This window comes from Diospyros lotus, chromosome 15 (genome assembly GCF_014633365.1).
Source record: "Diospyros lotus cultivar Yz01 chromosome 15, ASM1463336v1, whole genome shotgun sequence".
Classification (NCBI taxonomy): domain Eukaryota; kingdom Viridiplantae; phylum Streptophyta; class Magnoliopsida; order Ericales; family Ebenaceae; genus Diospyros; species Diospyros lotus.
The window spans coordinates 2,361,572-2,375,208 of NC_068352.1; the positions used below are offsets into that span (position 1 = coordinate 2,361,572).

The 13,637-nt window shown below is 35.1% G+C and overlaps 1 protein-coding gene across 5 annotated transcripts; it reads left to right on the forward strand.

Moving 5' to 3' along the window:
• The first annotated feature begins 498 nt into the window (after nucleotides 1-498).
• LOC127791322 (dihydrolipoyllysine-residue succinyltransferase component of 2-oxoglutarate dehydrogenase complex 2, mitochondrial-like) lies at nucleotides 499-11,747 on the forward strand. Of its 5 annotated transcripts, none has more exons than XM_052321117.1 (15): nucleotides 499-862; nucleotides 968-1,040; nucleotides 1,225-1,302; nucleotides 2,225-2,285; nucleotides 2,385-2,412; nucleotides 2,933-3,003; nucleotides 6,748-6,822; nucleotides 6,924-6,979; nucleotides 7,089-7,133; nucleotides 7,245-7,526; nucleotides 7,673-7,767; nucleotides 8,457-8,547; nucleotides 8,713-8,823; nucleotides 10,114-10,308; nucleotides 11,361-11,747. In XM_052321117.1, the coding sequence occupies exons 2-15, from the start codon at nucleotides 987-989 to the stop codon at nucleotides 11,550-11,552; spliced, it is 1,434 nt and encodes a 477-aa protein (XP_052177077.1). In that variant the 5' UTR covers nucleotides 499-862; nucleotides 968-986; the 3' UTR covers nucleotides 11,553-11,747. The 5 variants fall into 5 exon arrangements, with proteins under 5 accessions (XP_052177077.1, XP_052177079.1, XP_052177076.1 ...); XM_052321119.1 differs by having other exon boundaries at nucleotides 1,228-1,302; XM_052321116.1 differs by having other exon boundaries at nucleotides 499-1,040.
• Nucleotides 11,748-13,637: the final 1,890 nt, after the last annotated feature.

Genomic DNA, 13,637 nt, shown 5'->3' on the forward strand with positions numbered 1-13,637 from the left:
TTAAAACACTTTTATTAGTTTGTGGTACATGTGAGAATAAAATAAAATTATTGTTGTTGTTGTCTCAGACGTAAAACAAGTATAGTGATAAAAGGAATCACTCGAATAATTTGAGAAGTCACTTGCCTTTCTCCATTTCAAAGAGTCTATTTGGTCCAATTCAAACCTCACAACTTATCTCGATATCGGCCGTTTGAAAAAATTAAAAGATTTCTTATTAGATGATAATAATATTTTTCAAAAATGAATATTCTTGATCAATGAAAAAACAATATCGTCATTTTTCTGGCCTATTTATGAGTTCTAAATCTCTTAACGAAGTATAAGTGCGTCTAAGATGCTCAACTCAACTGTAAGTGCTCCTCGAGCGAAGTGAGCTCACACAGAAGAGCTAGTGGAGCTTTCATAGACCCCACTCCGGTAATAACCATCCCTATGACCTAATTAGACCCTTGAAGACATGAGATCATAGCATCACACACCGTTCCTTCTTAAATCTCAAGTTACCATGGCGAAGACAACCGAGTCCCCTGGAACAACGTCGGAACCGAATGGGATGGGATGGTTCGAACCCGAGACGTTCCCCACACCAAACGCACTTCCAATCACCTTATTAGCACGTGATCAGAGTATTTACAAAGAAGACAAGCGTTACAAGTTTATCAATCCATCATTTTTGTAGTCTTCCCATCTTTCAGTGTCCCATCGAGTAAAATTTCTAATTATTCGTTTTGAGGGAATCCCATAGATAGTGCAATGGAATCAAATCACTAAGGGAACGTGAAGACTCTTCTTTCTGCCCTACATTTTGGTCGGCTTCACTTCGAAGGATAATCAATCAGTCGCTGCGTTCTCCAATAAGGTCAAGCTTCTGGATCCAGTCTCCTCTCTGTGGCATTCTCGCTTTCCAATTTGTAGAATTCTGTGTTTTGATTGAGATTTCCGAGTGTCTTCCATTTGAAAGCAGTGTTCTGGAGATCAGACCGATGATTCTGAACATCGCAAGGCGAAGAGCCTCTGCTGGAGGCTCGTCTTCTTCGGTATAGCCGAGAAACATCGCTATTTCCATCCTTTTCTATCTTATTTTGTGTCGTTTTGTATATGAACGAGCTCGCCGGCTCATACACGCATGTATGTGTGCATGTATTTACGTGCATGTATGTTTTGAGTGTTGATTTCTGAAACTAAACATTCATTGGAATGAAACTGTTTGCGTTTTTCTAGCAGATATTAGGGCAATCGTTCCGTGTTGTTCGGCCTGCGGGAATTCCAGCTAGAATATGCCCTGCTTCTGGAGATGAGGTAGCCTTGATTTGTTCCGTTTGCTTCTTCTTTTGCAAATTATGGATGAACATATGTAACAATAGCCGTATGATTAGTGGATGAGGTAAACTGCATTACTGAAGATGGTGCATGGTTTCCAATAACTGAAACGACTTTTGTTTATCTTAAGTTTGCAATTTAATAACTATTAGATGATAAATTAGTGAGTTGGGCAACTAATATACGTAGTTCCTCACTTCTTTTTTGTTGAATTGGTTGCTTACGAATTGAGGAAAATAAACCGAAATTAAACTTTCAGCTAGGTTAGTTTGCAGTTTGAGCAGGAAAGAAAAAATAAACATTAATGTTTTTTTACCTAAACCAGGTTCTCCATTTGAGGCTGTTACAGATAAATACAGTGTGCTACTCTTTATTTTCTTTAATTAAGCAGGATGATTAAAATGAGAATGTGCATCCAACATTTTATATGATGGTAAGATTCTATTAAGGTTGAAAGAAAATTTTGTAAGACAACTATAAGAACAACTTCATTTATGACAGAAAGTTGGGCAGTAAAAAACCAGTATGTGCAAAATATGAGTGTAATGAAGATGATGATGTTAAGATGGATGTGCAGCCAAGCCATATAGAAAAAGATAAAAGTTAAAAATATGGTTATTTATAATAGAGTTGGAGTGGCTCCTATCCTATTCATGATAATATGCGCAAGACATGATTAAAATGGTTTGGTCATGAGAGAAGAAGATTAATATAGACATGATTAAGATGGTTTTGTCCTTTTTTTGATAAATAAAGTTAATTACATTTCTCATAGAAAAAGGGTTGGTTTTTGACTCTGCATTGTGATTGAAATTCTTATGCAACAGTGCTGTTAAATATTTTCCATCAAGGGTTTTTACGAGAGTATCTTAGAATTTCTGCTTTTCAAGCATGTAAACAGATAGTACATCATCCAAGAGGATTTGGTCATGCTCGAAACCTGTATCACCTCATTTTTATGGGTAATCTTTTTTATCTGAGTTTCTTTGTGCAATGTGATCCTCCTGATTTTTTGCACCCTCTTGTACTTTGTTGTTTAAAATATTCTTTGGTTGTGATAGGACGCTCAACAAGTATGAGGCCAATAAGGTTAGTGATTGTTCTAACATCTTTACTTTATCAGTTAAATGGACTTAAACACTCAGCTCTTTTTGTGTGCCCCATTTTTTGTTCAATTACTTTGAGAAGCTACAGTTAGCTGAGTTTTAAAATTTCCGATTAGAGTATGATTAGTGTGATAGCCTAAGAGTTTTTAGCCCAAGCTTGAACATGAAATACTAGATTAATGCAATATTGACAACTACTGACCCAACTTTCTGATCAGTGGTCCTACCAAACTGTTTTGAAGTTCCTTCAGAATGAACTTATTTCATCAAAATCCAACCCCAAGCCCATCTGGACCGGGGCTCCATATTCTATTGCCATCATTGGTGATTTTATCTGCTATATTCTGCATTCTATAATCGACAAAGTTGCCTATCCGTCCAAATCAATTCAAAATGGGTAGACGAAATTGAGTCAAAACTAAAGTTTCTTTTAGCAGTTGACCTACTTTTTAATACAGTTTTTCTGATTTTTTACAATTATCCTGAAACTTATTTGATTGCAGGGAAGTTATGGGAAGTCTTCAGCTAGTGCCTAGCATGCAAATACAAAACAGACTGTTTTCTTCTGAAAATGGTGTGCAATGTGCCTTTAATAATGACTTCTATTTATTGAGATGTTTTTGTGTGCAGCATCTGACCATGCTAAATATGCATGCATACCTGTGTTAGTTTTTGCTTCTGATATTTATCTTATTGCTGACTAGCAGTATGGTTGGAAATTGGAATTTTGCCTACCTTTTGGCCTTCTTCAACATTATAAAATTTATTTTTAAATAGATAAAATATGGGTTTCCTGCTTCATGAGTGAGATGACCGTAGTGAGTATGAACCAAGTCTAATTGGTCTAAACTCTAGAAATAACTGAACAGAAAGGATTGGGACTCACCAAAGGCAATTGTGTTTTAATACATGCCTAAAAGCACACTGATCTGATTCCACAGTTTACCTTATTTGGTTTCTATATTAATCTTATTACAATGTTTTAGGCATGTAATTAATGGGAATTGTGCTAACGTTATAGAAGTTATGTTGAATTTAGTGTTTCTGATCTGTTGGAAGTCATAGTTGTTAACAGTCGTGAATTTTTACTCTAGGACTCTTCTACTAGATATTAGCAGTAGTATACTGTATGCTAATGGCATGTGTTTTCTTCTTCTAGTTATAAGTTGTCGAATCCCTTGGATTCGGCAAGGTGTTCTCTCATTTTGCAGAGAGAATTAAGCGGGAATTATGTTGGAGGGAAGAGAAATTAGAGAAATTGAGGGAGAAGGATTGAGAATGAAATGAGAGGGAGAGAGAATTTGAGAGGGAAATTGAGTATGAATTAGTTCAAAATGGTATTCGATGCCTTCAAAATGAAACAGGGCAAGCTTATATACTCGGCTCTAGTGGGAAGTTGGCGCTAAAAACGTTTGCCACTTCCCACATTCAAATCTCTACACTTCTCACAATTACAATTATCCTACCAGCATTTTTACTTATTACAATAATTCCCGCTTTAGGTACACAACATAAGTTTGTTATTCATGATTGCTGGGTTGTTGTCCTAGTGTTATTATACATATAATTCATCATTAATCGCACCTTATTGTAACTAAGTTAGGGTAGGTGGCACGACATTCATAATGTCAATTGAATTCTAAAAGTCACATTGGCAACACAAATCCATGCAAAAGATCAATGTGGCAAAATTTTATGCTAGATGCAAGAAATAAAGTTCCAACACCATCTTCATATGAAAAGGTTTATGAAATGGTAGTGAATAAAGATAATTGATATGGTCGTATTCCATCATATTGTTCATATGCTGAAAACAACCTATACAACATGAAAACACGACAGTATTATATGTACAGTTCTTGTGTAAAATGATGTCCTGCTTGGTACTTGTCCAGCATAATGGTGGTTTTTTTTTTCTTTCTTCAGGGGGTTGGGGGGGCTTGTCTCTTTCTGTATTTTGTTCTATATGCTTTAGATCTCCATCTAAATGTGAATCTGGACTTTGGAGTGTTTAGGTTTTCCTTTAGACACTCACTGATGTAGTCTAGTATGTTTTTTTAGTTATTTGTGTTTATTTTGTTCCTTTTTAATTACATACATCAGATATTGTTTTTGTTAGTTCAAATTGAGCCCCTATAATGTGGGGGTTTTCCACATCCACATAGGTCATGTGATATGTGTCCCTTTTGGAGCAGTGACAATAGCTTAAAAGGAAACTGAGGCCAGGTAGTAGATTATTTAAGAAAACCCCCAATTCTGAAGCAGCCATATATTTTTTACTAGGTTGCGCTCTCTCTCTCTCTCTCTCTCTCTCTCTCTCGTGCACGCACATGTTTCTTTTCGTTCTCCATTTTTTGATTTCTCTTTCTCAGTTTTCTTCTTATTCTCTGAATGCCTTCTTCTGGCTAAGTTCTGCAATCCTTTTCTTGCATAATTGTTTTCTGCTGCCATTGATGTTGCCTCTTCTTCTTTCTGTGTCATCTGCTTTCTTCTTAATTAATTGTTTTGATGCCTTCTTCTGACTGTGGTCTGCATTATTCATTTTCTTACATCGCTGTATCCTCCTCCTCCTCCGTTCCTGCATATTTTCTTTTCTGTCATCCTGCTATAGTTCTACTATCTTCTTCTTCTTCTTTTACGTGCTGCTTTCAGATACTTCTCCTCTGTTACATCTTCCTTTAATCTCTGTTTCTAATATTCTTCTTGTTCCTTGTTATATTGCCATCTTCACATGGTGTTCCTGTAGTTATTCTACTAAAATAAGTTTGTGCCAATTGCTGAGTTGCATCCCACTATATACTAATTTTTCTTCCAACTGTTGTGGCACTGTTTCATCAAAATCACTTGTTTTCATCTCATTGGATTAGAGAATACATTTTTCTTCTTGTCTTGCAGTTGCAGTGTATAAATCTTAATTTTGTTTGCATTGCAAGCGTTGCATCAATAGCATATTTCAATGCACTAGTACAACTTTGCTGCTGCCATATCATTCCTATACTCATTGCATAGGAGAGGTGTTTTGCACAGCTGCTTGTTAGGCTTGTGGACAATAACCCCAAACAAACCAAGTAGGAACAATTAGAAAAACCAATAGGAAGTGTAAGCATGTAGTGAATTGAATTAGAAGGATTTTTTTTTTTTTTTGCTGAATAAACGTGAATTACACTGATGCTAACTTGGTTAGGATAAAGTGCTGTTAATGATGATGAGTAAATGTGAAGTTAGAAGTATTAGAGGGTTGCCTGTTTAGACTAGGTTGACAAGTTGATCAACCTGTGGGATGGTAGGCATGCAGCAAATGGCTGGGTGGATGAGTCATCAATGAGTGGCAGTGGAGGGAATTATCTGAGAGAGCAGGGTAGTAGATAGAGAAATATGAGTCTTTTTCTAATAAAACTTATATATGTGATTTTTCAAATAAATTATGTGCTTAATGGCAGATTAGTTGACTAATATAATTTTAATGAAAGGAAGGCATCTGTTGTAAAAATTTGAAACCAAGGGAGAATAATGTGATTTATCAAAATTGGGGGTTGTTCAGTGTACTTCCAACTTACTTTGAGTTAGCTATCTCAATTTACCAAGATTTGACATGTTACTCTTTTTACGACTGCCACAAGTTTCCTATCTAGTACTTAAATTTTAATATTTTTGAAGTTGTTTCCTCTCCAGGAACAATTTCTACATTTGTTCCATCCATGCAAATATTTTTTTTATAAGACTGAAATAAAATACTAGTTGATAATGAACTCTAATGTTTCATTTGAAATAGAAAAAGTATATTGAACAAACCAAAATATAGCATTTTATGTCAAAACAATAAGTTTCTATGGCTTGAATCTTAAATTCTTCACAAATATTTTTACAGTTTTGAGAAACAATATACTAGACTTTGCTGTACTATATTTGAGTACTGCTATTATTAAATATAATCATTCTATTATTGGTGCTGGCTGAATAAATTATGAAAAGGATCTTGCAAGTTTTGAGTCATCAATACTTGTGTTTGATAAAATTTAGTTTGATAATACTTGATAATGGTTGATTTATAGAAAATAAACTGATTGATTGTATGGTTGTTTTTTATGTGTCAGACTACATAAATCTTATTATGTTTAGTCTTGTTAGGCTTTCATAAATGCGTTAGTTTGTTCTCAAAAAAAAATCTTTATACATATATATATATCTGCATCTATTTTTCCCATTTCTGAAGTATCTATAAAATGATTCCATTTCTGCTCTAATCCCAGTTAAAAAAAAAAGGGACTTCTCTGAAATTAATTTTTGATCCTTTGAACTGTATGTACATGTGATACAGGCAATTTGGTTGATGCTGTTGTCCCTTTCATGGGTGAATCTATTAGTGATGGAACTCTGGCAAAATTCTTGAAGAGTATGATTTTTAGCTTCTTTTCCCAAAATCCACCCACCAAATAGTAGTTTCCTGTGAATCCTAGTGCTTGATGTTGTTTTTCATGTGATATTTCCAAGCAGATCCAGGTGACAGAGTAGAGGTTGATGAGCCAATTGCTCAAGTTGAAACAGATAAGGTCCTCGTTGCCTAGCAGGGTCAAAATGTTGTAAATTGTAATACAAGCTTCAAGCTTCTGAGTTCTCAGAACTGATTAATTTTATGTTTGGATCTTCTATCTTCCTCAGGTGACAATTGATGTTGCAAGTCCTGAAGCAGGTTTCATCCAGCAGGTAAAATATCAGAAAATAATTTGTTTTATTTTTCCCATACAAGTTCACTGCACTATTTTGCTTCCTTTGGAGTGTTTCAGTTCCTTATTATGTACTTTTTATTATTGATAGTTTGTGGCCAAGGAAGGGGATACAGTGGAACCAGGAACTAAGATTGCTGTGATTTCCAAATCTGGTGAAGGTATAGCTCATGTTGCTCCATCCGAGACAACATCAGATTCAGCTTCTTCTCGGCCACCTCCTCCTCCAGTGAAGAGTGAAGAGGATAAGCAAAAGCCCAAAGCTGAAAGCAGTCCTGTTATAGAGAAGCCTAAGAAAACTTCTGCTGCAGCTGCTCCTACCAAGGGATCAGCTACAGAACCCCAGCTTCCCCCTAAAGAAAGGGAAAGGCGAGTAAGTCACTATTTAAGCATTTATACACTAAACGTATCTTTCACAACAAATATGGTAGTCTATTTTTTTTTTTCTAGCAAAAATGTTTGAGAGAAAATCTTCATCATTCTGCATGATTTTAAGCTTAGAGTTTGTCATGATTACAGGTTCCTATGACAAGGCTCAGAAAACGAGTGGCAACGCGTCTGAAAGATTCTCAAAACACATTTGCAATGTTGACAACATTTAATGAAGTTGATATGTAAGAGTAAATCCATCTTACTAACTTGTTTCCAGTTTTTTCCTGGTGCTTATGCCGAAATTTACTCAAATAGATGGACAATAAAATTAAGGACTTAATTCAATTTAGATTGATAATGTTTTATTGACTAAGTTCAGTTTCCAGTTTACAATAGAAAGAAGTTGGAGGGCTACTCAGTTTAAGCTATTTCTTTTTGGGAAGCCCCATGCTAAAATTCCTAAAATTTGCAATTTTTTCCAGCGTTAATGACTGCCAAGTTAATACCGGATGCGTCAAATATGCCTGGTGTTGTTACCATTGCATTAGTATTGTGATTGTTGCTGTTGCAGCTGCTGCTACTGTTTGTTATTACAGAGTACTAAAACTTCTTAGGTTTTCTCCTAAGTTAGATTCATTAGTAAAATTATGAACCATGTTTCTGAGAAACTTAAGATACCTAAGTATTGGTACTGTTTTCCTCTTGACTTACAAACCTGGGAATTGGCAGCGACCCTTGGTTTATGAATTAATTTGCATTCTATATTTTGTCTGGGAACATATTGAAATGCTTGAAGAATCACAAAAATCTAGTAAAGAGAAGGGTGACAAAATTGACTTGAATACAGGACTGTTATGGAGTTTCCACCAAACTGATTGTATACCTTAACATGGATCGTATTATTCACTTCTTGAATTGCTGCTTCTTGCAGGACTAATCTGATGAAACTCCGTTCTGAGTACAAGGATGCCTTTGTTGAAAAGCACGGAGTCAAGCTTGGGCTTATGTCTGGGTTTGTGAAGGTAAGCAAGTTTATGGTTTATTACTGCTACAATTGAATATTTTTGAAGGTCCTATCCAAGATGTATGCTTATGCATTTAACACGTGAAAACGAGTACTTGTGTGTTCTTTCCATCTTTATGGTTCAACTTCAAAGATACTAATCGACTCCTGTTTTGAATTTCAGGCTGCTATTAGTGGACTGCAAAACCAACCTATTATCAACGCTGTGATCGATGGGGATGACATCATATATAGGGATTATATAGATATTAGCATAGCTGTTGGTACGCCAAAGGTTGGTCAAATTTCCTTTGAATCATATTGGTGCATATTTCCATCTCCTGAAACTCTGATCTTAAGGAATATGGGGCTTGCTCCAAATAGCAGTTTAGTTATTTTATTGTCCCTAGTCAAAGCTATATGATATGGTATTTCCCGCTTCTTTCTGGTTTGATATTTAAGCACAATGGAAATAAGCTTATATCATATGGTCAACCTTCATAACTTAAGCTATGTTTTTATTTTTTTGCTAATTGAAATTCTTTCAAACAAATACTAGAAATAGATGCATCTCAAATGAGACATCCCACCTCCCGGACTTGAGCTGTTTCATATAATTAAGCTATTTCATATGGTTGAATTTATTGATTTATGTTTATTATTTTGACATTGGGATGCATGTTGTAAGCCCTATCTCTGGTTTTAAGCCATATTTGAAGTCCAAGTCTGGAGATGTATTTTGTAAGGTTGACGTGTTAAGGCTTGTCATTCATCAATTTTAATGGAAAACGTAGTCCATGGAACATGCATTGTTTGATATGTATGCCTCATATATGAAACATTCTTACTTTTAGAGGTAGATTATTTTCTTTTAGATGAGTCAGACTAGCACATCCGAATGTGCTTAATATCATGTGGATGTGCTCATCCAGAACACATTTTCATCTCTTGGGATGGTAGCTGACGTATCCCAGAACCCTTACCATATGTCCTAGCTGTCCAATATGAATTCTCAGAGGAAATTCAGTATCATGCCATGCCAACCAAAACTCAAGCATGGGATGAGCAACTTCAGTATAGGGCTAGAAGCAAGAGTAGTTGAATTGTACAAGTACTATAATACTTTTATAAACTCCTTGGAGTTTGTCTTCCACATTATGATATTCTTGATATTTATGATATAGAAATAGTAATAGAAACCAGTGTTTATGATTAATATTTATGTGTTGCTGTTGTCTTGTTGAATGTTCCTGTCCATTTAGTTTGGTGCTATCTCCCTGCACATCTGTTTCTGTGCCACTTAGGGTTCATTAGTCTTGAAAGTATCCATGTCAGATTGGAATAGTTATAGGCGGTCCATAGAAATTTCTGGACAAAAGCATTAGAATGTTTGCTTGAACTGGTTTCTAGATTAGTTTGATTAATTGATGAGTCGAATTTGCACTTATTGCATGCAACAGAGAACTCTGACTCCTTCATTTCTCTGGCTCATGTTATTTCCTCTACTGATCATTGATCAATGTTAATGACTTAACATGCATTATGGAAAGAGAGATTAATTCTTTCCAGCATTGTTACTTTACAGGGTCTTGTTGTTCCAGTGATCCGTAACGCTGATAAGATGAATTTTGCTGAGATAGAGAAGGAGATCAACACACTTGCTAAGAAGGCTAATGATGGAACTATATCAATTGATGAAATGGCTGGAGGCTCTTTCACAATATCAAATGGTGGTGTTTATGGAAGCCTCCTAAGTACCCCCATTATTAATCCTCCTCAGGTATGATGCTCTTATGAGATCTCAAGTAGATGAACGGTTACTATTTTTTCCTCTTGGAATAAGGAATTTTTTTTTTCCCTCACCCCCTTAATTATTTCATTACGTAAATTGGTTTGTTTGGTTGCTCTGCTTTCCAAGGTTGTTAAAATCGGGATTTTAAGTGGGATCGACAAAGGGTCCATAAAATCGGATCGTAAAATCGTAAGATTTTAGAGATAATTAAAAATACCCTTTAATTTTTGTAAATATATGTTTATAATAATATAATTTTGTAAAAAATGAATTAATATTATTTAATAACTTGATTATTCCTTATTATAATTCAAAAAATGATACTTTCCAAATATAGCTCAAAAACTAGCAGGTTGGTATAGGCAATTTAGAGACAAAATATAGGTAATTTAGAGGTAAAATATAGCTTAAAATTCTTTAGAGGATGCTTCCAATGTCTTTCATTAGATTTAGATTGCAATTTTTTCTTTATCTAACATTGATTAAATCAAGTAATATCCCAATTTGGGGTTGGGTGGTCCATTAATTAATTACTTGTTTGTCTTGATTTACTTATGCAATCAATGTTAAATCAAGTAAAAATTATAATTTAAATCAAGTAAATTGGAACTTATGCAATTAATGTTAGATGCTATGTGACATTGGAATTTATGTAATCAATGTTAAATCAAGTTCCAATTTAGAGGCAAAATATAACAATTCATTGCATAAGTTCCAATGTCAAATGCTATGTGACATTGAGACGTTGGAAGCATCCTCTAAATTACAACTTAAATCAATAGAGGTCTTTGAATCGTAAAATCGTTTGGGGATCTTTGAAGCGTAAAATCGTAAAATTGTACATGTAAAATCGAGATTTTATAGGATTTTATCTCAAATTGGATTTTACATGGGATTTGAATCGTTTGGGGGTCTTCAAATCGTAAAATCGTAAAATCGTACGCGTAAAATCGGGATTTTAACAACAATGCTGCTTTCTTTTTCCTTTCATATAATCTAGTTCTGGGATAAGCATCTGACGTATTTGGACATCCTTACAGTCTGCAATCCTGGGTATGCATTCAATAGTGACCCGCCCAATGGTTGTTGGAGGTGACACAATTCCAAGACCAATGATGTATATTGCCCTGACATATGATCATCGGCTGATTGATGGGAGGGAAGCAGTGTTTTTCCTCCGCCGCATCAAAGATGTTGTGGAGGATCCTCGGAGGTTGCTTCTTGATATATGAAGTCATGTTTTCTATTGGCATTTGATTCTGTGATTTGCCGGTATAGTTGGAATTAAATAAATGCAAAACAGTTGAGCTTTATAGGTTATTGTTCATTCGACAATTCAGCAAGTGCGGCTGAACCAATGTGACATTTGAAACAAGTAAAGTTGTTGGAATTAAAATTCCAAGTTAATTTTACCCCAAAATTTCTTCTCATTGTTCCTCCAGTTTTGTGCTTGATTTCAGAGTGATGAGAGTTGAGCGATCTTAAGTTGAAAGAATGTGCGTGCAGCAGATCTGAGTTGTACTTTGGCTAATTGAATTCGACTGCACTTCCTAGTTGCATGTAGCTTTCAGGTTTTTGATGAATCATGGCTAAAAAAGCCTATGATTTCAAACATATTTGATGCAGTTAACGGGTAAGATTTTTTTTTTTTAAATTTATTTTTTTTTACACGGTTAATGCATTGAACCCACTGTATGAAGTGTCTTTTGCAGCATCATTGATGTCATTTGATTTGAGACTATTGCTGCTTCCCAAGCAAGTAACCACTGGATCCTTCTTGTTTATTATGGATGGGAAATTCTATCGCGAACCCAAAAAATTACTCTTCATAACCCACGTCTTATCAAAATTTCTAATAATTTTAAAATACCTATTTTATCCCCCCCCCACAGCCCACAGCCAACCTTCTTCTCCGATCACCTCTCATCACCGACCATCATCTCGCATCTCTCTTTCCCTCCTACATCATATACACACACAAACACATACATATATATATATATATATACAGAGCATGGCCGCAGCCATAACAGCCGTGGCCATGCAACTAGCAAGCTCACACACACACCCATATATATATATATATACACACACAGCAACTCAGCACACACACACACATATATATATACACATACTCACACACACAAAAGCATGGCCGCGGCCATGGTAGCCGCGGCCATAAAAACCTCCGCACCTCGCGGTGCGGAGGTTTTCAGCAACCCCGCACCATGAGGTGCGGGGATTTCAGCAATCTCCGCACCTCGCGGTGCGAGAGTTTCAGCAACCCCCCGCACCGCGAGGTGCGGGGATTTCAACAATTCCCGCACCTCGCGGTGCGGGAGTTTCAGCAACCCCCGCACCGCGAGGTGCGGGGATTGTTGAAATCCCCGACTGCTAGCAGTTGGGAAAGTCAGGTTTCCCCGACTGCCAACAGTTGGGAAAGTTAGGTTTTCCCGACTGCCAGCAGTCGGGAAGACTTTTTATATTTTTTTTATTTTTATTTTAATTAAAATTTTTATTATAATAAAATAAAATTAAAAAATAATACAAATAAATAATTTTTAAATTTCTACATTTTAAGTAATTATAATTTAACTAATTTTAAATTTTAAATCATAGTGTTGAATTTTTAATACTTAAAAGAATTTAAAATTAATTAATTTATCTTATTAAATTACTTGAAGATACACATATCTAAAATTTTTATCATCATTTAAAATATATTTTTTTTATAATTACATATATTTAAAAAGAATATATTTTAAATGATGATAGGATTTTTAAATTTATCTTATTGAATTAGGTAAAGATATATATATATTTAAATTTATCTTATTAAATTTTTTTAAGTATTAAAAATTCAACACTTAATTACAATGATTTAAAATTTAAAATTAGTTAATTTATAATTACTTAAAATACAGATATTTAGAATTTATTTATTTATATTATTTTTTATTTTATTTTATTATAATAAACAAATTTAATTTAAATAAAATAAATAAAATAAAATAAATTTAATTAAAATAAAACAAATTTAATCAAGCCTTCCCAGCAGTCGGGGAAGGCTTGATTCCCCGCATCGCGAGGTGCGGAGATTTTATAAATCCCCGCACCTCACGGTGCGGGAGTTGCTGAAACCCCCGCACCGTGAGGTGCGGGGATTTCAAAAACTCCCGCACCTCGCAGTGCGGGGATTGCAGAAACCCCCGCACCGCAAGGTGCGGGGGTTTCCATGGTCGCAGCTGTCATGGCTGCGGCCATGGAACTTGTATATATATAAGTGTGTGTGAGTGTGTATATATATATTTGTATAG

Excerpts from the sequence above, each read along its gene's own strand:
- LOC127791322 (XM_052321116.1), top strand. The coding sequence starts at position 987 with ATGATTCTGAACATCGCAAGGCGAAGAGCCTCTGCTGGAGGCTCGTCT. Across the intron at positions 2,413-2,932 it reads ACAAGTATGAGGCCAATAAG|GGAAGTTATGGGAAGTCTTC; the intron begins GTTAGTGATTGT and ends ATTTGATTGCAG. Across the intron at positions 6,980-7,088 it reads CTCAAGTTGAAACAGATAAG|GTGACAATTGATGTTGCAAG; the intron begins GTCCTCGTTGCC and ends TATCTTCCTCAG.